The sequence below is a fragment of the Trichosurus vulpecula genome, chromosome 4 (genome assembly GCF_011100635.1).
Source record: "Trichosurus vulpecula isolate mTriVul1 chromosome 4, mTriVul1.pri, whole genome shotgun sequence".
Lineage (NCBI taxonomy): Eukaryota > Metazoa > Chordata > Mammalia > Diprotodontia > Phalangeridae > Trichosurus > Trichosurus vulpecula.
The window spans coordinates 241,242,677-241,270,603 of record NC_050576.1 but is presented as its reverse complement, the minus strand read 5'-3'; the positions used below and the strand labels follow the sequence as shown (position 1 = coordinate 241,270,603).

At 40.0% G+C, this 27,927-nt stretch overlaps 1 protein-coding gene across 1 annotated transcript in view; it reads left to right on the top strand.

The window, feature by feature from the left end:
* WDR49 (WD repeat domain 49) overlaps window positions 1-27,927 on the top strand; it is a 180,397-nt gene that overhangs the window by 113,751 nt on the left and 38,719 nt on the right. Inside the window, exons 10-14 of the mRNA XM_036755673.1 lie at window positions 7,068-7,198; window positions 8,976-9,074; window positions 15,984-16,151; window positions 20,663-20,850; window positions 24,526-24,723. Of these exons, the coding sequence (XP_036611568.1) occupies window positions 7,068-7,198; window positions 8,976-9,074; window positions 15,984-16,151; window positions 20,663-20,850; window positions 24,526-24,723 (784 nt within the window). The remainder of the gene's footprint in view (window positions 1-7,067; window positions 7,199-8,975; window positions 9,075-15,983; window positions 16,152-20,662; window positions 20,851-24,525; window positions 24,724-27,927) is intronic.

The following is a 27,927-nucleotide window of genomic DNA, read 5'->3' as shown; positions in this document are numbered from 1 at the left end:
AAGACAGCAATTAAGCTATAACAACCTCCTCCCAAACCCAAGGGAAGCTGCTGCATTTATTACTGTTAGTCCATGAAGTTGTGTCAACATGTACAAGTGAGTTTAATCTTTCTGTCCATTGGTCACTAAGGAGTCACTAACTAACAGCTAACAATTAGTAGGGATCATTTGATTAGATTGGCTGGGCAATTCTATTAAAACTCTGGGACCAGTTTGTGTTCCTGTGTAGACACAGACTAAAAATGTTGGTTGTTTTAGACTTAAAGATGTATCCTAAATGTTCCTGATTGTAAAGCACATGCACTATGGTGAAGGTTGAAGGCAAGGATGACTTGTTCCCCAAGGACATTAATGTCTGTAACAAGAGAAACTAGCATGATGGTTCTCTGAACAATTCAAAAAGTACCTCTTGTTATTGAAAAGGAAATATGCTAAGTGAGGGAACCACAATCTGCCTCCTAGGGTATGTCCAGGGCCAAGCTCCCAGTCCAGAACTAGGGTCACAGCTTTAAAGCTGGAAGGGACTTTTGGGTTCATTTGGTCCAACCCCTTAATTTTGTAGCTGAGGAGCTGAGGCTCAGGCGGTCATGGTTTGCCCAGGGTTATATAACTACTAAATTTCTCAGATACATGAACCAAGATCTTCCTAACTGCCAATTGAGCCCTCCTAAAGCACATTTCTGACTGGATAGAAATACAGAAAGACAAATAGATTGATGAACAATCAGCCAGCAGAATTAATCAGCCCAGCCAATGCATCTCTATCATCCATATCACTCTGATTCAGACTCCCGTCACCTCTCCTCTGGGCTATCGTGTAACCTCCTAGTTGGACTCCCTCCCTCAAGTCTCTCATATAGCTGCCCACGTGATTTCCATAAAGCACAGATGTCACATATTAGTCCTTTATTCAATGAACTCCAGTGGCTTCCTAATGTCCTTGTTATTTAGTTGAGTGGTTATGTTCTAGAATTTGTGACCCCATTTGGGGTTTTCTTGGCAGAGATACTGGAGTGGCTTGCCATTTTCTTCTCCAGCTCATTTTACAGATGAAGAAACTGAGGCAAACAGGGTGAGGTGACTTGCTGAGGGTCACACAACTAGTAAGTGTCTGATGCTGGATTTGAACTCAGGTTCTCCTGACTCCAGGCCAGGCACTCTCTCCACTACACCAACTAGCTGTCCCTCCCTAATGCTACTAGCTCAAAATATAAAGTCTGCTGGTTCGTGTCAAAAGCTGTTCACAACCAGACCCTAACTTATCCTTTGAACTTCATTATACGGTACTTCCCTTCACTTCCACTAGGGCCCAACTTAACTGGCCTGCTTGTCATTTCTCATACATGACACTGGCCATCTCTCATTACTAGGGAATATTCCTCCCTCACTTCTATGTCTTAGAATCAACAAGGCCCTTCAAAGCTCAGCCCAAAGGCTACCTTCTGTATAACACTGTTTTTGTGTCCTGACCTCTTTGGCAGTCTAGTGAATCCTGTGGACCCCTCCTCAAAATAATATGCTTAAATGTACAAATAAAATACATAGGATTGTAAAGGAAACAAATGATGTTGAAATACAGTTATCAAAATGTAAAAACAGCAGCAGCGACGAAACAACAACAAACAATAAACAACAACAGGTTAAGAACTTCTGAATCTATGAGAATCTTTTTTAGAATCTACATGAAGGTTTTCCTGATTCTCCCAGCTGCTCATGCTTTCCCTCCACCCCGAGATTATCTGTTTGGTATCTCTCTTTATCTGTTAAATGCCTTCCCTTACTAGACCCTAAGCTCCATGAGGCCAGGAACTGTTTCATTTTTGCCTTGTATGCTCAGGGCCTCACATGGGGTCTGAGAGCTTAACGAATACTTCCTGACTGAATGAAATACACATTCTTGAATACTTTCATCTAATCTCCTTGGTGTGACCATGGTCAAATCATTTAAAGTCTCTGAATGTTATTTCCTTAGCTATAAAAACCAAGAAATACCTACCCTCCTCCAAGGTTATAAAAAAGAGGAAATGAGTTAATATATATACAGGAACACTATGCAAACCTTGAAATGCTCTATGCTGTACATATCAGCCACTATTATATGTCTGGATAAATGGCCTCAATCTCTATGTCTCTTGTCTTTCTTTATTTCCCTCCTGGGGTTCTTTTCTAGTCATGTAGATTTAATCCCATCTCTGTGGCAGTTTTAAAATTCATAAATAAAATACTAAAGATATACATAAATAAAATGCTAAATAAAAGGCAAAAGTACCTGAGACCTTCATGAAATGTGTAGCCAAACCCAACTAATCACTCTTGATTTACAGCTGGCATGGCTCCTTGCTCACAGTAGGTGCTCAATAAAGCTTTGTAGATTAAATTTGGAAGTCAATTTTTGAAAGTAACCTGAGTTTGAGGATTTCATAGGGCCTCAGGCAGAAAACCTAACCATCACAGAATATAAGCTTCTTCACAGTCATCTCATTATGGAACCATAATTCTCCCTAACTCCAGTGGCTTTACTTTTTAGTTACAATAAGTATTCCCTAATATTTTTCATGGTTATTGCCAATTCTAGGATATTTGCAGAAGGGAGCATAAAGAAGCAAGAATACTTGAAATTCATAGATAAGTCAACTCCCAAACCTAATATTAGTTATTAGTTTCAGTCTAATCCAATACAATTCAAAAGAATCCAAAAGAATATGACAGTCATTTATTAAATAGTGCCTACTAAGTGCAAGGTACTATGCTAGGCCTGGGGTACCAATCTAAGCAACAATAATGAAGAAAACAAAAACAGCCCTGTGTTCAAGGAGTTTGCATCAAGAACAACTTTAACATTTCTTTTTCTTTTTTCTGAAAAGAACTAGATGTAGCTTTCTTCTTCTTGCATCTTTTCTCTTCAGCACCAAACTTTAACAAAATAAAAATAAACAAGAAGGAATGGAAGAATCATGGTACTGACAGACAGATCATTGTACCTAGACCCAGCACATATTGAATCTTGACTCTCTCCCTCCTCTCCAATTACTAATGTTCTCTTTCCCTGTTTAAATAATCCAGATTTTACTTGTCTGATATTGTGTCCTTCAATAGTATGTAAGATCCTGGAGGGCAGGAACTATTCTTAGTGTCATCTTTTCACCTCCAATGCCTAGCATGAAGTGAAGAATCGCCCCCTGAAATATCACCTGTGCTGAATTTCTTTAATGACAATTTCTTCCTGAGCACTGTTAGCAGGGAGCATGTTTTCCTAGACAGACTATATAGTCAGGGTAGCTTTTTTCCCCCTTTCACAAGAAACTTATTTGGCTTTCAGTTGAAGGGATCCAGTCACTTAAATTCAGAATTATTGAGAAGATGGATCATTGTCACAAAGTGGGGAGAGGAGGGTTTGACAGTATGAAGAACCTCCCAGGAAGTACAAATATAAAATGCAGTTTGGAATGGTTATGTAGTGAGGGCATTCACTAGAGAGCCCACCAGGACAAAGACCAAGTCCCTTGGAACCTTGGAAAAGGAGGCTTTAGATTGTTTTCTCCTTGGGTACACTTTCCTCTGAATTATCCAGATAATTGTCTCACTCTGTGTTTCCACTAACTCTGTAGGCATAGCTCTGCATTGTGGGTGAAGCAATGTACTTTAAAAGTGCTATTTTAAAACAGAAAGTATTATATGGATTTTTAGGCTATTTCAAGATAACTGTCATTTCTTGGGGAAGGTTTTCGGATTGGGTATTAAGGGAAAAGATGACAGCTAATTAATTTCTCAGTATTTTGACACCCAAGGTCAAATATCAGAAGGGATACTTTGCACATTTTTGGTAGTCTGCAAAGATCTTTGCAGATTTGGGGGAGGGGAGGACCATTTTGAATATTCTAGGTTAATAATCAGCATTTCAGCAAGTGGGCAAATTCAGCACTGGCTTTTGGAAAGAGAGATCAGGTAAGAAGGAGGGCTAATAAAATGATTCTAAAGGGAATATCTCCAACAAAATTTTAGCTATTTAATTTAATTCAATGAAAAATTTTAAGTGGGTCGACCAGCTGGTGGGGTGAATAGAGTGCCAGACCCAAAGTAAGGTACACTCATATTGGTGAGGTCAAATCTGGCCCTAGATACTAGCTGTGTGACCCTGGGCAAGTCACTTAATCCTGTTTGCCCCAGTTTCTGTAAAGTGAGCTGGAAAAGAAAATGGAAAACTACTCCAGTATTTCTGCCAAGAAAACCTCAAATGAGTCATGAAGAGTTGAACATGACTGAAAAACAACTGAAGAACAAAAAAATATAGACAGCTCATGGGACCAGACATTGGGGATACAAAGACAAAATGCAAAGCAATCCCTTCCCTCAGGCAGATTACGTGTACTGGGGGAATACAACAAGAACATAGATAAGAAAATATGAGGTAATTAACTCATTACAATTACAAATAGCTAGCACTTATTTACATGGGGGTTTTGAAAAGTGCTTTATGTATATCACCATATTTTATCTTCATTATCCTGTTTGGGCAGCTAGGCAGCAAAGTGGATAGAGCTCACTGTACCTGGAATCTAGGAGTCCTCAATTAAAATCTGATCTCAGACATTTATTAGCTTTGTGACCCTAGGCAAGTCACTTAACCTCTCTGAGCCTTGGTTTCTTCATCTGCAAAATGAAAATAATAGTACTTAATAATAGTCAACCTCCCAGGGTTGTTGTGAGGATCAAATGATATATTTATAAAGTGCTTTGCAATCTTTAAAGCACTATATAAATACTAGCTATTACTATTTTGAAGATGAGGAAACTGAGGCAGACATAAGTTAAGTGACTCTTTCAGGGTTACACACCTGGTAAGCATCTGAGGCTCCTTTGAGTTCAGTTCCTGACTCTACGTCCAACACCAGCTGCCTACAAACAAGATATGTCTGGGATAAATAAGATGATCACCAGAGGGAAGGTGCTAGTATTAAGGAGGATCAGGGCGGGCTTCTCATGGAAGGTGAGATTTTAGCTTGGACTTGAAGGAAGTTAGGGAAGCCAGGAGGTAGCAGAGATGAGGAGGGAGAATATTCTAGGAATGGGAAATTTCCAGCGAAAATACCTGGAATCTAGAGAGCAAGAGACTTGCTCAAGGAACAACAGTATCGCTGGATTGCAGAGTATGTGATGGGGAGAAAGGCATGAGAATATTGGAAATTTAGAAGTTTGTGAAGGGTTTGAATCCAAAACAAAGGGTTTTATATTTGCTGCTGGATGTGATAGGGAGCTACTGGAGTTTCTTGAATGGGGGTGTTGGTGACAGGGCCAGATTTGTGCTTTAGGGTGAGTAATTTGACTGCTGAGTGGAAGATGAACTAGAGTGGGAAAGATGAGTCAGGGGAGACCAAGCAGCAGGCAGTTGTAATAGTCTAGGAATGAGGTGATTAAGGACTGTAGGAGTCAGATGGATAGATAGGGACATATCTGAGAAATGTTATGAAGGTAAAATTGACAGCTTTTGGCAGTAGATGGGATATGGAGGCTGAGATAGATTAGGATGACATCTCACTAGCAAGCCTGGGTGACTGGAACAATGGTGGGACTCTTGAAAGCAAAAACGGACATTTAGAAGGAAAGATGATTCCTTGTCCCCCAATGTAGAGTCCCACTCCAACCTCTGTCCCAACACTCAGAAGTCCCCTACGAGCCAGAGATTCCCTTCACCACTCCCCCTCGTGGTTACTGCCCAATCAAAGCACACCCGTCTTGTGCAATATTTCCTCAGAGTCTTGTTTTGTGACTTGTTTTCTCATGTAATAGACTAATTCATGCTGAGATATTCAGGACTATTGATAAGTAATCTGTTATTTCCACGACCCCAACAAACACCTCTTCCAACTGCCTCTCCTCAGTTAATTTTAAGAGTATACTTCCTTTCTTTCCTCCACTAAACTTCTGTTCAGATGTCTCACAGTGGAAAGAAGGTGACCTGGGCGTCTTGAAGGCTATGCTAGCACAATATAAGCTCTGAACTATCATACCAAGATTGAAAGATTTCTAATACAAACTGATGATGTCATCCAAGGACTAGACTTGCTAGATTTGTAGAGATTCACAACCAATTTTGTCACAGGACAAATTTTGAAATTGTCAGCCCTCACAAATTTTAATAACCACTGAAGTTATGTCTATGGATAACTTCATCAATCCAGACATGGGACTCCTTTGTTTTAAAGTATGTAGTGGCTCCCTATTGCCTACCAGGTAAAATTCATACTCCTTTGCCTAGCATTTAAGATTTTCCACAGTTTGATGCCATTCTAGCTTTTTTAGGCTTATCTTATTACTCCCTCCATGCACTCTATACTCTGCCTTAATTGGATCTCCTTCAAACATATCCTGTGTTTTCCTACCTCCATTTCTTTGCTTGCATTCTTCCCTATGTCTGGAGTGTCTCTGTCACCATCTTTGCTTATTTATTACTTGTTCAATTCCTACCCATCCCTCAATGTCCAACTCAAATGCTACCTGCATGAAAATTTTCTTGATCTTCTTTGTCTTTAAAAAACTTCTTTCTCCCTTAGTCTTCACAACACGGTTTGTTTTCCATCCCTATAATGCCTTTACTTCATATTATAATTGTCTGTCCCTCTGTAACATGACTGCTAGATGTGAGATTCTTAACCTGAGGTTCCTGGGGTTTGTGAGCTTAGATGAAAAAATATTTTTATTTTCTAATCCATGAAACAGAATTTCCTTCAATTATTTTAAAACATGATTCAGAGAGAGAGAGACAGACAGAGAGAGACAGAGAGAGAGAGAGAGAGAGTCCATCGACTTCCCTAGCCTGCCCAATGACTACTCAATTCAAACAAAATTAAAAGTTAGAGACAGCTTCTCATCGAAGATTTGTACCACTCTCAGTGTTTAGCAAGGTGATCCCACCAAGCGGTATGGAGTGAATAAATATTTGGTGAATTTAATTTTTCCACTGACAGTTTTTTGTCAGCCCTTGAATTACACCCCACAGGTGATGAGCTGTCCCTTCTACCTCGGGTGTCACTGTTGGATGTGGATAAATTCTTAATCTCTTTCCCTAGGGCAATTACTGTCTTCCGACTTCACGACTTTGCTCCCTTTTTGGTTCAGCCTGAAGAATGGAAAGGAGGGGTGCAGCATCGAGAAGACATCTTATGTGCTGCTTTTTTACCTCCACAGACTCTAGTTACAGGTCAGGGAACATTAATTTGCCAACCCATGCTGAAAGTTTAAATTCTTTCTCTCTCTCAAAAAATTCAGAATGTATTCATTGCAAAATGAATATCTCTTCTGTGAAAAAAAGAACATATTTTATGTTCTTGCTATTTCCAGACTTTCCCTCTTGTGCTTCCTCCTACTTTCTTCTTCTTCTCCTTAATAGGATCATAAAATTATTAAAGGACTTTAGAGGTTATCTAGTCCCTTACTTTACAGATGAGGAAACTGAGGCCTCAAGAGGTAAAGTGATATCACCCTAGGTCCATAGATATAGAGCTAAAAGGGACTTTTGAATCAGTCTAGTTCAAGACTTTCATTTCATAGATGAGAAAATGGACTTAGTAGCTTGCCCAACATCACACAGGCATTAAGTTTCAGAGAAAGGATTTGAACTCAGGCCCTTTGACTCTGAAGATAGTATTCTCTCCATCCTACCATTTTACATTATAAAGGCTCCTTGGCTGGTAATTTTGCCAAGGTTGCCATTTCCTCATTTAGAGGCCAGTACTCAGAGTACTGTCATTATATAAAAAAGTCTGGCCCAGACTCAGGAGATTCTGGCTGTACCTTTTGTCCCATAACATGTGAGCAAATTGGAGCTTTTGGAAAGGTAGGTGGGTTTGCTTTAAGATGAAATACTCATGTAGTCCAATCGTTACATCATTTCTTGCCAAAGAAATTTCAGTTGTGAGGACAAATGCCCATAAAAAGTTACCAATGATTCTATATTTCAGCAGACTGAATAAAAAAAAACCTAAAAAACACAAGTAAAGAACAAACTAGCAACAAAATGAGGTAAAATATGACTGTCCCAAACTCTCAAAGCCAAGGGAGATGGGTAGATTGAATTAGTACCAGAGAGAAAATAGATCTTTAAGGTAGAAGAGAAGTTTCTCCAGAAACTGAAGACAAAAAACAAAGTTGATTCTAAAAGAATTTAATTGCTTCTTGGGTGTTGTAGGTGTTAAAGGGCCAACTCTACAATGTAATTAGAGACTCTTAGTCTGAACCTCTTATCTCTTCCATGTGGAGAACTCTGTTCCCTAGTAGGGAGAATCCTTCCATCAATCAGATCACAGCTCATCTGCACCTTACCATCTTCAAGAATTGTCTGGGGGCCCTGAAAGTTAAAATGAACCTGACTGAGGTTACACAGTCAAGGCAGATTTTGATTCTAAGGGCTTGCTTGCTATTGAGTAGGCCGTGTTGTCTCTGGAGACACTGGAATATGATTGATGCAAATCAAACTTCCATCTTCTACTTTTACACAAGACCCAATAAAGATCAGATGGTTCAGGGTATGAGTCTCACTTTTAAATGAGATATCATCCTTCTTTTTAGGCCTGGTGGGTCTGAATCATTCTTACCATAGAGATTAATGTTGTACTTCTTTTAGCAGTATTGGGAAAGAAATTTGTATGTATTTATCCACTTACATATGTGTATGTATAAGGGTGTATTTGGAAAGGTGAGGACAATAAAGGAGGCATGAGAGTAGCAAAGAATGGAAGGGATGAAATAAGAGAAGGAAAAAGAATGAGGAAGCGAAGGCAACAAAAAGAAAGAACTAGGGAGAGAGGATTCAATTGTATTCTTTTTCACCTTGTGGACTCCCAATATTTCTTCCCCCTTCCCCAAAAGAGAAGCTAATGTCCCATTACTGATAAAATACCCATGTTTACCCTTCCATTGAGATTTTCTAGCTAATCTAGTCTTTTGATGATTTATGCTCTTTATCCTATCCACCATAGGGAGTTATGATGGAGAAATTCTCATGTGGAATAACAGCACAGAAAATGCTCACCATATCCTGCACCCATATTACCAACGACGTCTCCATTCCCAGTGGGGTGAGTAACCATTTTGCAGCTTGAGTCCTAGGCAAACCCCATTGAGTTTACTTGATCTCTGTATAGACTTTGTGCAGCATGATCACTGCTAAATTATACATTATCGACCTTTATTGCAAGGGGTTGTTTACAGCTTTGTCTTGTCAAAGTGATAAAAGAAGACCTGGAGGTTTCTCTGGGTCAGCTAATTCTCTAAGACATGCTTCTGCTTTGTCTTTTGCCACCTCAGTGTTTTCAGGGGACAGACACTCCTTTTTTTGCTTTCATTAGAATTCCTTTTGGCCGTTAAACTTCCCCAAATTGCTTCACATGAAGGCTTGAGAGTCTTTGAAGCCTTTGTGTGAAAACTGGAACTTCTCTTGATCATCCTCTCTGGTTTCTGCTAGATATTATGTATGTCACTTGGAGGTTGATTTTTATTTTTATTTTATTTTGTGTTAGAAGGATGGGATTGAGTTATATTTTATGATAGTTTAATGGAGCCTAAGATACACTTTTCTGATGGAGCTAAATGGCTTGACAATTACCTTTCCCATTTTGAATTAGTTTCAGACAAGTTTCTCCACTGCCTCATATTTTTTGGATAATTAATGTGCTTTTTCTTTTAAAACCAGTGTTTCAGTGTATCTCAATGACACCTTTCTGAGTCACCTCAATGTGGCCCTGAAAAAGGATCAGTCATCAAATGTACTTTCTTCTGATCTGCTTAGGAAATTGTCTATTGAGAGGAGTCAGACACTTAGGGCTTTCTGAACTATCACTGCAAAGTCTCCAAAGATGTGGCCATTCGGGTTCATTGGAATGATTTATTGAAAGGTCAAGGTCTTACCATAGCACCATGGCAGAGCACTGGATTTGGAGGCCGAGAACCTCAATTTGAAACTTCACTCATCTGCTTAATGCCCTTTTGACTTTGGGCACTAGTCATTTACTTTGCCCAGTCTTAGGTTTCCTCATTTGTAAACTTCAGTTGGGGCTGTACTAGATGACCTCTGGGTCCCTCCTAGGTCTAGAGCTACAAACCTATGAACTCTAGAAAAGTCTTGAGTTACTTAGCAAAATCAAGGAGAGTGTTATTTTCACATCTTTTAACAGGGGGCAGGGATAAAGGTTGGGGAGAGGGAATGAAAATGGCCTACACTCATTGCATCATACATTGGGAGCTGGGAGGGACCTTGGAGGCTCTTGAGTCCAGTCCCCTAATTTTATAGATCAGGTAACTGAGGCATTGACTTGCCCATAGCCTCAAAGATAATAATTGTCTGAGATGAAGTTTGAACTAGTCTTCCTAGCTCCAAGTCCAGGGTCCTCTCTGCTATCTCCTACTACTTCTAACCCACCTGGGACTTGAATATAACTTCCTAGGTTCTTATACCTTATGAAGGTGTGTCCAAGGGACTTCATTAATGACAAAAATAATTGGAAAGCCTTTTCTGAGCCGTAATCCTCTCCTTTGAATTCTCTCAGTGTTAGGCCCTCAGGATTCAGGTATAATGGTCACAGGAGCAAGTATTTATAGTTGGAAGACATCTTGGGGGTCATCTAGTTCAGTCTGTTTATTTTACAGAAGAGGAAACTCAACCCCAGAGAAATGATATGAGGTCCCTGAGGTCACACAAATAATACATGGGAAACAGGATTCCCGTCTTGGATGCTTCCCTTCTCTTTGCTTTGATTCCATTCCAGGATTATACTGGGTGCTAAGGATATGAATTCAAAAGAAAAAAATGGTGCCTGCTTTCAAGTAACTTATATTTTTGTTTTAGAGAAAGGATGCATATAGAAAGATATATGTACAAAATATTTCAAGGAAATAGAGAGAGCTGGACCTGAGATGAGCTTTGAAGAAAGCTAAGGAGTCTAAGAGGTATAGGCGAAAGTGAAGTGCGTTCTTGGCATAGGGCACAGTTTATGCAAAGGTCCAGAGGCCAGAGATGGAATGTGGAATTGAGGGAATAGTAAGTAGGCCAGTTTATCTGCCATCTGAAGAGGTGGGGTATTGTTTGGTTGGTTAGTTTGGGTTTTTGCCAGAATTGTGATTTCTTTAGTATAGGGAACATTTAGGGAGGAAATGCTCTCTGACAATGCAGATCAGCAACTGATATCAAGTTCTTTCTCTTAGAGATGTTCCTGGGACACTGGGACACTTGGTTGTGGTCACCCAGCCCATATGTGTCAGAGGCAAGACTTTGGTGCAGCCTACCGGCCTCTTCCTGGGCCCAGCACCAGCTCTTTGTCCACATTCCCACACTGCTTCTCAGAGAGGGGAGTAATGTGACATTTCTGGAAAATTAGACTAGAGAAAGATTGCCAAGAACAATAACTAACAATATTTGTATAAACTTCTTAGATGAACATTTATGTCAATGTGCTCTGCTCTTATGGTGACAGATACAAGGTGGCAGGAGCTTGGGGATGGACAGTCATCATTACTTAAACAGGTCTTCCTACTCCTGTTGATATATACCTGAACAGCACAGGAAAACTGGATTTATCCTTTCTACTCAATCTCTGTTCAATCAGTCAGCAAGCATTTATAGGTACTAGTGATACAAATCACAAGTGAAACAGTCCCTGCCTTCAAGGAGCTTGCGATCTATTTGAGAGATGTGCTAGACACAAAGACAAATAAGCACAGGATATGTATCAAACACAGAAGCCATGGTTGGGTAAACCATTAATAATGGTCAGGAAAGCTCTTTTGTCTTGATCAAGGCAGCACTTGAATTGAGTCTTGAAGGCAGCTAAGGATTCAAAGAGGAGGAGATGGGGAGGGAAGGCATTACAGTTATGGGGGAAAGCTTGTGCAAAGTCATGGAAGTGAGAGATGGAGAGTCATATTTGAGTTCCAGTTTGGCTTGGGCATAGAGTTCACTAGGAAAAAGGTTGAATGATCAGCCTGGAAATACAGGCTTGAGCCAGATTCTGAAGGGCTTACAATTTACATTTAAATGAAAAGCAATAGAGAGCTGCTGAAGTTTCTGGAGTAGGGAACAAATGTGATCAGGTCTGTGCTTTAAGAAGAACAGTATAAATAAAATACTAAGGGGATAGGGAAGGGGGAGAGGATAAAGGAGGGATCTCTAGAGGGGAGGGTGAGAGAATAGGTTAAGGGGGGTATTGAAGGGTGTTTAGATTAGCAGGAATGGGAGGACAAGGAAGGGATCCTTGGGAGAATAAAGGAGGGATCTTTAGAAGGGAGGGTGGGGGAATAGATTAAAGCAGGGTATAGAAGGTTATGTAGATTTAAAGGAATGAGAGGATAAGGGAGGGATCCTTGGTGGGGGTGTAGGCTAAGTAATAGAAGGGCAAGATAGAGGGGAGAAGTAAAGTAGAGGAATTAGGAGGGATAGAAAATAAAAGATTCACGTAAACACAAAAACCAAGATCAGAAGCAGAATTTGTTAGGGAAAGTATATGTCTATGTATGTATGTATGTATGCAGGAGTATATAAGTATATGTATATCCATATATCTATATCTATAGGTAAATATCTCCTCTCTTAATTGAAGCCTTCCTGGTGGAGGGAAGAAGGGGGGAAAAGGACAAAGTAAAAAGTGCACAGCAGAGAACAAAAGAAAACTAACAAGGAAGAAAAGAAAAGACTGACAGCTCCCAACACAACTCATAGTACTTATTATGTAGCCTTTCTTGAAATGGAAATTTATTGCTATATATTTTGAATCCTCTCTTACATTCTACTATGCACATGCCATTTTTCTTTTCTCATTATGCGTTTGTTTCAATATTCAAGTTTATAATCTATTTTTTCTTTTCTCATTGTGTATTTGTTTTGATAATTAAAAAAGAATAATAGCATATACTCTAATCCATACAATGATTACTCTGATCAGCACAGTGATTCAAGGCATTTCCAAAGGACTCATGCTGAAAAATGCCATCTACCTCCAGAGATAGACCTGAATTTGGAGTGCAGATTGAAGCCTATTTTCTTTTACTTTATTTTTCTTGCCTATTTTTTTTACAATGTGGCTAATACAGAAATATGTTTTGCATAACTTCACATGTATAATGGGCATCATATTGATTGCCTTCTCAAGGGATAGGGGAGGGGATAGAGAGAGGAAAAGAATTTGGAACCCAAAATAAGAAAATAATTGTAAAATTTTTAAAATTTAAAATTAAAAAATATATATTATTAGCTTGCCAGATGGGTGGAAGAGAGATTGGAGAAGCTAGAGATCAGATGTATGAGGATGAATTAAGAGACTGTTGTAATAGTCCAGATGAGATATGTTGAGGGCCTGGACAAAGGTGGTTGTGGAAAATTCCACAGAGAAATCCAGCTTTGGTCTATGAGTTACTTTTGCCTGGGTAGAATCTCAATATACAAAAAGAGTCATAGAAAAGAGATGAGGGAGAAAACCATGTAAAATTTGCTCTGAATATTGGGCAAGCCATATCCCTAAAATTCAGTAACTGTTTGAATTGTACTTTAAACAAATAGTCCTATTTTTTTCTATCATTGTGGCTTGGAGAAAACATGAGGAAATAGTAATTCCTATTTACAGACAGAAATTTGTCTGCTAGAGCAAGTCACAAACAATGCAGTATTGCTAGTATCTTAAGCATTTAGACAGTCAGCCTGTCTGATGCTCATTAAAAATTCCTTAGGATTGTTATTGATGATGAATAATTTCACTGGAAATGTCGAGGTAACTGACTCATGCATGCCATGACCACCTGAGACTGCAGGGAGAATTTACACGCACACAGAGGTGCGGCTGCATGTGGTGTTTTTTGCTGGGCCACTATATGAAATGTCTGCTGATTTACAACTGAGAAACCCACAGTAAGAACGCAGAATTTTGGCTGAGGGAGGGATATATAAAACACATGGGAGTTTTAGAATGGTTTACCAAAGGTATGATGGATGTGGTTTGAAAATCCTTGAGAGGTCTTGGCTACAGTGAGTAGATTTTATGGATGGAGAAATACAGGCATCTCTATCCATGGAGGTACTCAATGCACTAGAAGAACCCAACACATATTTATTAGAAGCCTACTATGTAGCATCCTTCTTCAATGTCTTATCATGAGTTGTAAGTGATCTTGGGCTCTGAGTAGATGGAGTCAGTCAGTCTACAAGTACCTACTTAGTTGGAAGACAGGAGGTTAAAACCTACCTCAGACACTTAGCTGTGTGTGTGACCCTGGGATAGTCACTTAACCTCTCCTAGACTCAATTTTTTCATCTGTAAGGTAGAAATAATAGCATATACCTCATAGAAAGGATTAAATAAGCTAATGCATAGGAAGGAAGGAAAGCCAATCATTGCACTAGGTGCTTTACAAATATCTCATTTAATTCTTATAACAACCCTGTAAAAATACGTACTGTTATTACCCCCATTTTACAGGTGAGGAAACTGAGGCAAATAGAGGTTTCGGTGACTCACCCAGTGTTACATGTCTGAGGCTAGATTTGAACTCAGGAAGATAAAGCTTTCAGACTTCAGGCCAGACACTCTATGCACTATGGTGCCACCTAGCGGAAGCATTTATTAAACACCTACATTGTGCCAGGCACGGTGTTAAGTACTGGAGATATGAAGAAAGGCAAAAGATAATGCCTGTTCTCAAGGTGCTGACAGAGCCCCCAGTCTAATGGAGAGGCCAAGTAAGGTATATGCAAACTAGATGGGAGATTATCGTAGAGGGCAAGCAGGGCTATTGGGAAAGGCATCTTGTAAGAAGATGGGATTTTATCTGGGACTTTAAGGAAGCTGGGAGGTGGAGATGAGTAGTGAGAGCATTCCAGGCATGGGAGTCATCCAGAGAAAATAACCAGAGTCAGGAAATGCACTGTCTTGTGTGAGGGGTAGCAAGGAGGCCAATTGTACCCGATGGCAGATTAGATGGAGGACAGTAAAGTGTGAGGATATGGTCAAGGTAGGAGCAGACAGGCTTTGGATGCCAGGCAGAGGATTTTCTACTTGATATATTTCTATCTGAGCCACTGGAGTTTACTGAATGGAAGGTGATATGGTCAGATATGAGCTCTAGGAAGTGTAGCCTGACAGCTGAGTGGAGGATGGACTGGAGTGGGCCTGGAGTGCACAGGCCCTGTTCCCAGGAAGCTCACATTCTAATGTAGGAGGCAATATGGAAACAACTCTAAATTCAGCATCTATACAGAGCATATGGGAGGGAATCTCAGAGAGATAGCCCTAGTAGTGGAGGTGGTGGAGGTGGTGGGGATTGAGAAAAGGCTTCTTCCTTCAGAAGGTGGTATTTGATGAGTTTTGAAGGAAGCCAAGGGCCCTGGGTTCAGGAAGACCTGAGTTCAAATCCTGCCTCAGACACACCCTAGGCAAATCACTTGTCCTCTCTCAACCTTAGTTTTCTCACCTCTAAAATAATAAAAGCACCATAAAATGTGAGTGATGATGATGATTTCTGTTATTGTTATTCTGAGAGGCTATACCAGCTGAGTACGCATTCTGGTAACACATACCAAGTTGGAATGGCCTTAAGAATGGGCCCACTCTGTCAATAGTCATGAGGTCTCTCTAGTTGAATTCAGTAAGACTTATTACCAAATTGGCCTTAGGGTCCTGAATTTTTTGCCTGTGGCATCTCAGGAAGACTGTCAGCTAAGGCACAGATTGTCATTAATGGAGAAAGTATCCACAGCTACTAAGGAACTCAGAGTACTTGCCATTGGGGTGAAGAGCCACTTGTTGGGAATATTGTGGAGGGGACTCAGAAATGAGCTCATTGTCATAGCCTCTGTTCTCCCTTCCAACTCTAAACAGCAATGATTTTTGTTTAGGGAAGAAAAGATGGGAGCTACCAATGTATTCTTATAGCTGTTTGAAATTAGCTTCCAAAGTGAATGTCCCTTCACATTAAACCAATCCACTCTGTCTCTCTTTCAGATGGAGATGCAGCCCCTCAAAAGCATCCTAAGGCTGAAAGGGGGCTCTCCCTTCCTCTCTCTGCAGGGGAGACCATTCTAGGAGTTAACTCCTCTGAGATTGACACCACCGAGGGAAATCATGCTGTTATGAGGCTTTTCTTCCTGGAAGCTAGAAAGAATATTACAGTGACAGGTAAAATGTCTTCTATGCTGCTGGCTGCCTTTGACTTCTGGTAGAATGTCAGAAAAAGGGAATATAAAGCAAGATTGCTTGTGAGGATGTCTTCCTACTTAGACCTTAGAGAGAGGTGGAGGGCTGTGGATTAAGGAATGTCAGAGGGTTGGAGGGACAGTGTCTGGAGACAGGGCATAGGTATGGACATTTCATTGGTTTAAGAAACACCTAGATGAAGAAACTTCCCACATCCATGCAGATCAGTCTATTCCCTGTAGCTTATTGTCTTAGTTACCTACTGTCCTCAGAGGTCAAGTGACCAGCCCAGAAATACCCAGCTGTGGTGATGGGATCCAGGTCTTCCAGAATCCAAGTCCAGTCCACTGTACCAGATTTTGTTGTTGTTGTTCAGTCATTTTCAGTCAGGTGCCACTCTTTGTGACCCCATTTGGGGTTTTCTTGTTAGAGATTCTGGAGTGGTTTGCCGTTTCCCTCTCAGGTCATTTTACAGATGAGGAAACTGAGGCAAACAGGGTTAAGTCACACAGCTAGGAAGTATCTGTGGTCAGATTTGAATTTAGGAAGATGAATCTTCTTGACTCCAGGCCAGGCACTCTATGTATTATACCATACAGCTGTCTACCAGACTGCCTATCTATTTTTTTAATTGTGAGGAACATTACATACAAGAGGGTTCAGCTTCAGGACATATAATAGAAAGGCTCAGTGATCCTTAGGGTACTACATGAGGGTAGATGGTAATGAACCTTCTTTCTAACATTGAGCCATTTGACATTACTAAGGGCTTTCTTTGGTGGTGAGAAGTTTCTTTTCTGGCTCTTCGGCAGTTGTGGCTGCCAAGGATGTTGGGAGCAGTAGCAACTGCAGAGGCCTTTGCTCTGATAGGTTACTAAGGAGTTACTCCCCTGCAAACTGGCTGCAGGGGAGTGCAAGCAGGGCTGGTCAAACAAGATGCTGAATTCAAGTAATCGGGTCCAAGTCTGCTTCCAAAGGGCCAAGCCAGGTAGGAAAGAAAGGCAGAAGTGGAGACTAGGTATAACAGAGCTCAACACAGGGAAATGGGCAGGGGAGAGGGTCCAGACCAGGAGACTAAGAACAGCAACTCAGCATCTGGACTAGGCAGGTAGTTGAGTCTTGTTGTTCAGTTGTTTCAATTGTGTTCAATTCTTTGTGACCTTATTTTGGGATTTTTTTGGTAAAGATACTAAAGTGATTTGACATTTCCTTCCCCAGCTCATTATACAGATGAGGAAACTAAGGCAAACAGGGTTAAGTGATTTGCCCAGGGTCACACAGCTAGTAAGGGTCTGAGGCCAGATTTGAACTCACTTGAGTCTACACAATATCATTACTAGGATGTGAGTGTTGATAGTGGTAGTAGCTGATATTTCTATACTATTTTAATATTTGCAAAGAACTTAACACATATCTGATTACACATATCTCAACCTTATGGGGTTAATACTAGAAGAATTACATCCCCATTTTATAGATGAGGAAACTGAGGCTCAGAGTGCTTAAATGACTTGCCTAAATGACACCAAAAACACAATTTCAGAGGATCTTGGGATCATAGATATCAAGTTGGATTGGAACTTGGAAGCCAATCTCACTCTTCATTTCACAGAAAAGGAAATGAGGTCTACGCCAGTCATTGAGGTAGTAAGGTGCTCAGTTAAGATTGAAACTCTAATCTTCAGACCCTTGAAGTCCAATGTTTGTTCACTGTCCCAGGAAGATCCCAGCTGGGTAGAGTGTCCTCTGCCTTGGTTTCAGGTAGCCTTCTCTTTGTGCCTTGAATAGTGTGTTCAGTAGATCATAAGATCACATATTTAGAACAAGATGGGGCCTTAGAGGTCATCTGGCCCAATGCCTCATTTCACAGAAGAGGAAATTGATATCTATGGATGTTAAATGACTTACCCAACATCCCATAGGTAGTTAGGGAGTAAGTGACAGACCTAGGATTTGAACCCAGGTCATCTGATGGCAAATCTGCTTTTTATTGTACTACATGACCACTTTAGGTTTGGTGACTTTAGCAAAGGTCTTTCTTGGAGTGAAAGAGGGGGGATCAAAATCTTTCACTTCTACTGTTGACACTAATACCACTAAATGATGACAGGAGCATATCAGTTCATCTGGCATCTGGGTGGCATGTAATTGAAAATTAGTTGATTGATTTTTATTCTCCTTTCCATCAATTGGATTAGCATTGTGGAGATACGGCTTTTATCCACTCTGAGATGCTGGAAAGCAACACAGAGTTTGGAAGCGTTAATGGAGCAGTGGTAAGAGGGCTGGATTTTGGATTTAGAAGATCTGCGTTTGGATTTCAGCTCTTCTACTTACTGCCTCTGTGACCTCTGTCAAGTGAATTCATTTGTCTTGGGGTCAAGTTACTCTCTGCCACACTCAGATCTACATTGAGTATCACATTCTGGGGCAGAGCTAGCTTTTTATTTATTTATTTATTTTAAGTGTTTGGAGGCTGACCAGAATGCCACCCTTAAGAACTTAGAAGAAATAAACATAGCTCAGTTTGCTTTCTCAGTGTCCACTTTCCCTCCCTCTACCTTATAGACTGGAAATCCATATGGCTTTCCTGTAACATTTTCCACACATTAAAAAAGTCAATGTAGATACACCTAGTAGAATTTTGTATGTACTATTGGATTCTGAAATATCTTGACACAATTGTGATAAAAAAAAACACTCCCTCATTTCCAAATCACGCTAGTATTCACGGCAGGGACTATTATCCAAAATGGCCCCCCATTTTCGCAACTTTAATTCATTCTGATGTTGTTGATATTTCCCAAATGTTTCTGCCGCGGTGACTCCACTCCATTATTTTTGTGTTAAGCAGACCTGAGTGTGAATCGGCAGCACATTTGTGAAGCTAATTTGAACCCATCTGCAGATTTTTCATGTAATAATAGGATTATTGGCATTGAAGGATAATTTAAGCAAGGCGTATCTGTAAAGCACACTTTGGCTGGAAAATGAAAAGGGTATTTTAAGCCCATAAACAAAAAAAATGATTCCATAAGGACTTTCAATATGAGTTCATCACTCATGAAAAATGGATGAAAGGTTTAAAACAAGCTCATAAATAGAATTCTAAGCATGTTGATATATAGATAAGTCTATATCTTTAAAATTGTGCATCTGCATCTAAATCCTTGTTGAATAATGTTTATTTCTCTGTGCCATGAAGTGGATATTTCCAAGGAAAATGCTTTTTATTTAAGTGAGAGTAAAATTGCAGTGTTTTGATGACTATATAAAGACAGTTGATTGGAGGAAAAATGTCTAGAACTCTCACTTGAACTCCTCACTTTTATATGGACAGAACAGAAAATGGGTTACTTAGATGATTCTATGTTCATTTAACCAATGCAAATTTATTTCAGTCTTTTACTCCTTATACTGATGGAGAAATGCTGTTGATTGGGATGCCCTGAAATCTTAGCTGACCTGGGACCTGATCTATCTTCTATAAATCTCAGTCGCATCTGGGACAATGGATTACTTTGAGCTCAAGGATTCAAATAAACAATCCATTCAACAAAAAGATATAAAAATACCCTCAGGTAAAACTAGTTCCTGAGGTAGTTAAAAAGCAGTTCAGGAAGAAAAAAGCAGATGAAAGCCTCTGGCAAGAAGGTTTAAAGAAGGCAGTAAGAAGGTTTCCTGGGTCTCAGGAGCTCCCTGCCAAGAGTCCTAAAAAACATTTTTATATTCTTCTCCCAGAAGAGGCCCACAGCTGGTGTCTAGATCAAACGACCTGGGGGCAACGATTGGGGACCCCAATTTCTCCATGTCTGAATCACCATTTCCTTGACCACAAAAATCCCACTGGTGCTGGGGGAATGCGTGTGGAAGGGAGGGTATATAAATGTATCCCTCCCCATTTCTACTGGCATTCTGGGCCCTAATGCTATAGTATCATAGAATCATAGATCTAGAGCTGTAGAGGGACCCCAGAGATCATGAAGTTCAATGTCATCATTTTACAGATGAAGAAATTAAATGATAGGGAAGTTAAGTGGTCTTCTCATCGTCACATAGGTAGTAGAATCAGAGGCAGGATTTGAACCTAAGTGCTTTGACTCCAAACTTCTTTCTTCTCTTGTACCATGGTATAATCATTTTCAGATGATGTTCAGGCATGTCTGACTCTTTGTGACCCTATTTGGGGTTTTCTTGGTGACGATTCTGTAGTAGTTTGTCATTCCTTTTCTAGCTCATTTTACAGATGAGAAAATTGAGGCAAACAGGGTTAAGTGACTTGCCCAGGGTCACACAGCTAGGAAGTATCTGAGGCCAGATTTGAACCCAGGAAGATGAATCTTCCTGACTCCAGGCCTAGTGCTTTATAGCCTGTGGCACCTAGCTGCCCCTACATCTACAAGATCTTTCTAAGTATTTGAAATGTTATCATTAACTACTAACATTATTTCTAGTACACATTGAAGCATTTATGGATTTCCCACTCATTTTAGGAGGAGCCAACTTGGTATCCTGTGGAGGATCTGGTTATGTCAGATTCTGGAATATATTTAAGAAGCAACTTGTGGCTCAGTTTGTGGCCCACAGTGGAGCTGGACCCATTATCATGACCATTGACAAGACAAATCAGCACCTTATCACAGGCGATCCCAATGGCTGCCTGAAAATATGGAACATAGAGGTGTGTGTTGTCTCTCCTTACTTCCTCTTCATTTGCCCTGATTGTTTTTGGTTGTTCATGCTTGTGAATCAGGCCCTATCTATTTCCTTTACAAGAAAAGTAATGACCAATCTGATTAGATGAGAAAGATCATTTACCGCAACTGAACTCAGATATATTTTTTCTAATATAAAAATAAATTTGACCACAGAATTTCCAAGTTGGGAAGGTCCCCAGACCCTCACCTAGTCTAACCCATAACTGATTAAAAATCCCCACTATAATCCATTATAACAGTGACCCTCCAGGTTTTGGGGCACCCTCTATTCCACTTTTAATAATAGCATTTAGGTAGTGCTTTAAGGTTTGCAAAGTACTTTATAAATAGTCTTGTATCCTTATAACAACACTGGGGGGTAGATGTGTCTATCCCCCTTTTACTGAAAGAGGTAGTAGTTTAGTAACTTGCCTGGGGTCACATGACTAATATCTGATTCTTGATCTGGACTCAGATCCTCCTGGCTCCAGGTCCAGCATACCATCAATTTTACCACTTAGCTGTTCTTTGGACACCTCTGATTGTTAGGAAGTTTTTCCTTACACTAAGCCTAACTTTTCCTCTGGATCCAAGCAGAATAGTTTCAATCTCTCTTCCATGTGATGTGATGACCCTTCAAATAATTGATGCTGGCTTTCATGTCTCCCTTGAGGCCTCTTTTCTAAAAGCTAAATATCTCCTGTTCCTTCAACCAATTATCATAAGGCTGAGTGCAAGGCCTGTGTTTATCCTGGTCACTTCATCCTTTGGATGGTTTCCAGTGGATCAAAGTCCTTCCTAAAATGTGAAGCCAAGCACTAAACACAATACTCCAGGTATAGTCTTGCCAGGGCAGAGTATGGAAGGATTGTCACCTTTTTCTTTACTCTGAAGTGCTCTTTCTTAATTCAGCCTAATATTGCACACATTTTCTTGGCTCCCCTATCTAACTGCTGACTTGTATGCACTTGCAGACCATTTTTGCTCCCATCTCTTATTTATACAAACTTCTCTTTAGTCACACCTGCCCCATCTTGTGAAGTTGATTCTCTGAACCCATGTATAATACTGTATATTTATCCTTCTTAAATTTCATCAAATTAATTTTGTCCCAAGATCTATCTGAATCCTGCATCTGACATCTATCTTTGCATCTTCTGGAAATTTTATAAGTTTGCAGTCTATGCCTCTGTCCAAATCAGTGATAAAAAATGGTAAACAGCATAGCAACTTGGGACCTTCTTTTGACTTGGTATTGAGTCATCAATGACTCCTTTTTGGGTTTGGACCTTCGGCAAGTTTTGCATCAACATAGTGCATTGTAATTTAGCCCACATATTTCCCAGGCCCACAAGAATAGCAAAGGAAGACTTTATCAAAGTCTTTTCAAAAAGCCATGGTAAAACTTATTGATCACATTCCTTTAATCTACAGATTTAGAAAGCTTGCCAAAAAAGGGATCTTAGATTATTTGGCCATGATGTTTTTTGGAGGAAGCCAAGCTGCTTCTTTGTGGTGCCTGCTTCCTTTTCTAGATATTCATTCATCATTTAAAAAATAAAATGTCTTATGTGCAACAGCCATAAATTGGCATCCTTCTCCAATGTTATAGAGTGCTGTAGAGACGGCATTGCATTCTTGAAGGCCATATTAGTGGGGCCCATATTCTGATGTGTCCTACCAACATCAAAAAGTTTTGAGTATGTACTTGGATACGTATTGCAAGTTTTTGCTGAGTTCAGAAGGTCTTGTCACTGCATTGGCCAGAGGAAGAAGCATTGTTTTTGGCCACAGTAGCTCTCAAAGACCATCTATGGAGATAGAAGAGTACCTGTGAACTTCGATAGATGAAGTTCTGACAACAGCAAATGTAATCTTTCTCTTTTTTGAAAATTATTGTTATACCCAAAGTTAGATCATACAGTTTTCTGCATGTGCCTCTAATATCTTTGATACATTGGTAATGGGCATACCTTGCCCAATAAGTTTCTATTAAACAAAAATAACAACTGGTGTGCACTGGCAGAATTGTCACACGTCCATCTTTAAGTACCTTATATGTTTCATTTGAAAGGCCAAAAGTACACGTGAAGAGAGGAAGAATAGATGTCTCTAAAAATTCCGATATTCACTTGCTGTCCCTTGACCTTGCTGCAAAATAACTTCTTCCTACTCTGCCCTACCACCATTTAGTGATCATCGGGTGCCAATAATTTTGGCAGTGGAGTTCAGCGATGTGTTGCCAATCCCAATCTTGGAAATTTAATTCCACTTTACATTTTTTACAATGTTGTATAGTCAACAATGATGAGTCAGGGAATAGTATATTTTTCTTCATTTCCTCAATTCCAAGTGCAATTTGAAATAAATGACTCCAAAACTTTCAAGACTATCTGCTCATCTTCATCTTCCCTAATATTTTTCATTAGTTGGCCAACAAACCCTTCATCCTTTTTTTTCCCCAAGCACTGATCTGATTCTTCCTAATTTGAACTGTGATCACTGCCTTATCCAGCTTCAACTCTTAGATTCCCTCTCTGTGCGTCTCTCTGTCTCTGTCTCTCTCTGTTTCTGTCTCTGTCTTTTCCTTTCCTTCTCTCTCTGTCTCTGCTTCTTTCGTTCTATTTGTGTCTCTGTCTGTCTGTCTGTCTCTCTCTTTGTATCTGTCTGGGTCTCTTTCTCCCTCCAACCTGGCTATGGCCAACTCAGTCTTCAGATAGCCAAATATCAGTATTATTTTTCATGCCATGACCATAAGCAGAAGAGCAAGAACAGCATAGCAAAATCAACAAATCAGGCAAGCAATTGTTTTCACTGTTAAGCTGCTTTCTTTCTCTTTCTAAAAAGTTATCACGCCAGACCAAGCCATCCAACAAGCTTCATGCACATCAATATGGCCTTATTTAACTCTCCATCTTGTTCATTAATTTTTCTTCTCATTAACTTATTGTTTTTACATCGTACTTTTTTAAAAGTGAAACATTTATCTTTTATTCTAGAAACAATAGGGAGTCATCAAAGATTTATGAATTGTTGGTTGATATGATCCTATCTGCTTTGATATTCTTAAAAGTTATAACTGACTACTTCAACACCTGCCCCCAACTCAAAAACTTCCTTGATGCTCCATCATCTCTGGTTTAAAATACAGAATCCCTAGCATTTAAATTTCTCCACAATCTAGCTTTCAGCCACGTTGCCAGTCTTATTTCACTCCAGTCTTTATCGTAGCCTCTCTCCATTGCAGTCAAATGAGCCTGGTAGCTCTCTCCCATGTACATGACTTTCCATAGTCTTCCTCTCTACCTTTGCTCATTGCCTATGTCTAGGATGGCACTCCTTCCTTGTCCCTACCTCTCAGAATCCCCAGCTTCCTCAAAAGCACGCAGAATCTGTCAAACATGACCAAGGCCTTCCTTGATTCTCCTAGATATTAGCAGTTATTCTTGAAATTACTTGATGACTTTGTATACATTGCATACTTACTCACTGGTGCACAAGTTATATGCTTCCTGCCAGTGGAATATAAGCTCCCTGAGGAAAGGGGCTATTTTTTCTTCAAATATTTGTTCAATTAAATTGATTCAAGTGTAATTGTTTTTATTGGTGATTTTCTCTAAAAGCTGATGGTTTTGGGTGTGTTTTCCCATTTCATTCAGGAATATTGCCTTAATTTCAATGAGAACCAAGTTTTCCAGCCTCCACCTCTCATAAGATCATTTCAACCTCATGAAGACCAAATCAGTTCTCTGGAGACGTGTGCACATGGGAGCCGCGTACTGATCATTGCTGCTTCTGCAGACGGCAGTGTTTCTGTCAGTGAAGTCTGGGGCTCTCTGATCGGAATATTCGGTCAGGTAGAAATATGGCTCCATTATTATCACAGGGGGGAGAAGTGAGCGGGGAATTTAGTGCTATCAGGGGGATGATTTCCCTTTGAATCTCCCAGTTGACTAATGTTCATTAGTCAAGAAAGAACTGAATCCTGTTTCTGAAGATGCAGTATCAGGAATCACTTGCATTCTGAATACACTTTGCTCTGACTGTTAAATTAATCTGTGGTAGAGTGCGTTGGGAATCATAAAATGTAATGCCTTCCTTGCTTAGGCTATGATATATTGACTCTGTATGTATCGTGTGTGTGTGTGTGTGTGTGTGTGTGTCTGCGCGTGCCCTCGCGTGTATGTATGTACATATGCCAAGTTGTCTTAGAATGTAAGCTCATTGAAGACTTTTTCTTTTTATTCTAAGTTCTTAGCACAGTGCCAGGCACATAATAAGAGCACAATAATGCTTATTGATTGATTGAGTTCCATATTAGTGGCTCATGACCTTGGGGATGTGGCACTTGGCCTAGCTCTGCTGCTTAGGAGGTATGGGAACTTTAGGCAAATCATTTTCTTTTCTTCTATCCTCAGTTTCCTTGTCTGTCTTTTTTTTTTGGTCTAGACATGTGATTTCCTTGTTTCAAGAAAATTCCACCTTTGCAGGCAACTCATCTGAAACATTTAGTCTCAGAGAATTAGCTGGGGTACTGAGGTGGTGGTGATTACAATACTTTTGAGGGACAGTTTTTGGGAAAATTATAATCAATTTTATCAATCATCACCAGCATGTGACTGACAAAAAAGGTTCCTTAACCTAGAATTCCAGCAAAGAGACAGCATGGCTACTTTTTGAGGTTTATCTGCCTTTGGACAAGAGGTGTTTCATCAAACAGCAATCAACTCTAATTGGTTAACAGTTTAATTAGAGGTGGACTTTACAAAGAGAAGTGGATTTACTCCAATGAGGTGCTGAGAGTGATTTAACATCACTCTTGGATAGGGAGACTATCCATACACCCAGACAACTCTCAGCCTTGAGCAGTCTAGACAAAAGATCTGTTTCTGCCCAAGCTTGATTGAATGGAGTTCACCTTAGACTAGAGATTCCTTGTAAGGTTGGTTGGGGTTGTATAGAGGAGAAGTTTAGCTGAACCTTCAGAGACTGAGGTCTTGAAAATAGAAAAAAAAGGGAAGCTCTGATTCTCCCCAAATCATTAGTTATTAACTATCATTTCTTTCAAGGTCAAGTGACTGTCCCAAGGTCACACAGCTAGTGTATATCAGTGGCAAAACTTGAAGATGATCTTCCTAACTCTGAAGCAAATTCTCTATCCCCCACTCCATGCTACATCCTTCTCTGTAGCATGGAAATACTAATATGCATTGGGTTGTTGCAAAGAAAACACTGCAATCCTCGAAGGCAAGGATTACAAGTGAGTTATAATCACTTGTATAAGAAGGAAATGGCTATCCAAGATTTTGCTTAACCCTATAGAATCAGAGGATTCTGTGCCTGAAGGGTCCTTAAGACCACCTGACTCCAGGAGTTCTTAACCTTGACTGTGGTGGACTGCTTTGGCAGTCTGGGGAAGCCTCTGGACCTCTTTTCAGGCTGTTTTTAAATATATAAAGTAAAGTATGTACAATTATAATGGAAATAAATTATATTGGAATAACTGTCAAAATATTTAAAAAAGTCAATAGATGGCAGATTAAGAACCATTGATAGCCCAGCCCCTTCATTTTACAGATGGGGATGCTGAGACCCAGAGAAAAGAAGTACTACACCCAAGATGACAAAGGCAGTAAGAGCGGAGCTGGGATCTGAACCCAGGTTCTCTGACTGCTGATGCAGTGCTCTGTCACCATGGTGCTAAGATTTCTGATAAAAAGTTCTTCATGAGATGGTTAGAATTTAATTACCGTGACTTTGTAATCATATAACAATGAAATCTCAGTGAAATTACCCAGCCAGTGTTATGCTAATTTAGCAGACAATGATAAGTTAATAACGAGAGGTAGAAATGTGGAAAATAAGTGTTCTTCTTCCTTGGTTATCAGTTTACTCCAGTCCAGAAAGTGAGCACTGCTGTCTCTGTCAGATTGCCAAATATTTGGTGTGGAGAGCATGGAAAAGGAATAGTTCTCTTCTCTTTTTGATTCCTGCTTGTTTTGATTTCTGTGTCCTAGGCATTGATTCTCTGGCTGTATGCTACAGACAGGTGCTTTTTTACAGGCCTGCTCCGTTGACTAGAATGTTGGACTCATGATCAAAGGCATCAGGGTTCATTTCAGTCAGGTGTCCTGCCTTGTGAATTCCACTGCCCCAGTGTCTCAGTGCCTCTTAAATGCTTGTTGACTGACTCCTCTGTTTCCAATACCAGTAGCCTGGTGCAGATCATCATCTGCTATATTACTGTAGTCTTTGAAACAGATCTCCCTGTATTGATCATGCATGTCAATGTCGGTTGGTTTTCCTGGAGCACGGGATCCTGTGTTTAAAAACATTCTGAAGAGAGGTCCAGAGGCTTCCCCAGACTGCCAAAGCAGTCCTCCACAACAAAGGTTAAGAAGCCCTGGGGTCAGATGGTTTTAAGGACCCTTGAGGCACAGAATCCTGTTATTCTATAGGGCTAAGCAAAATCTTAGATAGCGATTTCCTTCTCAGCTTCATGATTATAACATGCTCAAAAAACCATCTGTCACTCCCCATTCATTACCCATTAAACTCTTTGACCCGGCATATGAGACTTTATTCATTCATTCATTAACTCCCTCATTCTCTCATTTATTCTCTCCCAATTTGCCTTCATCCTTGGGCAGCGTAAGATAGTGGCTACAGTACTTAGACTCAACAATGAGTAAGTAAATTAAACCCCATTATTAAATACTAGGTACAAAATGCTGCTCAGAACTGGAGCTTCAAACACTAAAGCAAAATAGTTGTTGCTTGCAAGTAGCTCATATTCTAATGGAAGATATAACATACATGAGAGATTTAGCTTCAAGTCAGCTAGAAAGCCTTCAGGGTCCTTGGGGTACAGGTGGTAATACATGTTCTTTAGTGTCATCTCCACTGATAGAACTAGAGTCATTTCTGGTGTTGAATCACTTGACAATACCAAGGACTTTTATGATGAGAACTTTCTTTTATGATCTTCAGCAAATATGGTCATTAAGAAGATGGAAGGTGGCCAGTCTTAGCTCTTCAAGAGTTGTTTCTCTGGACGGTGG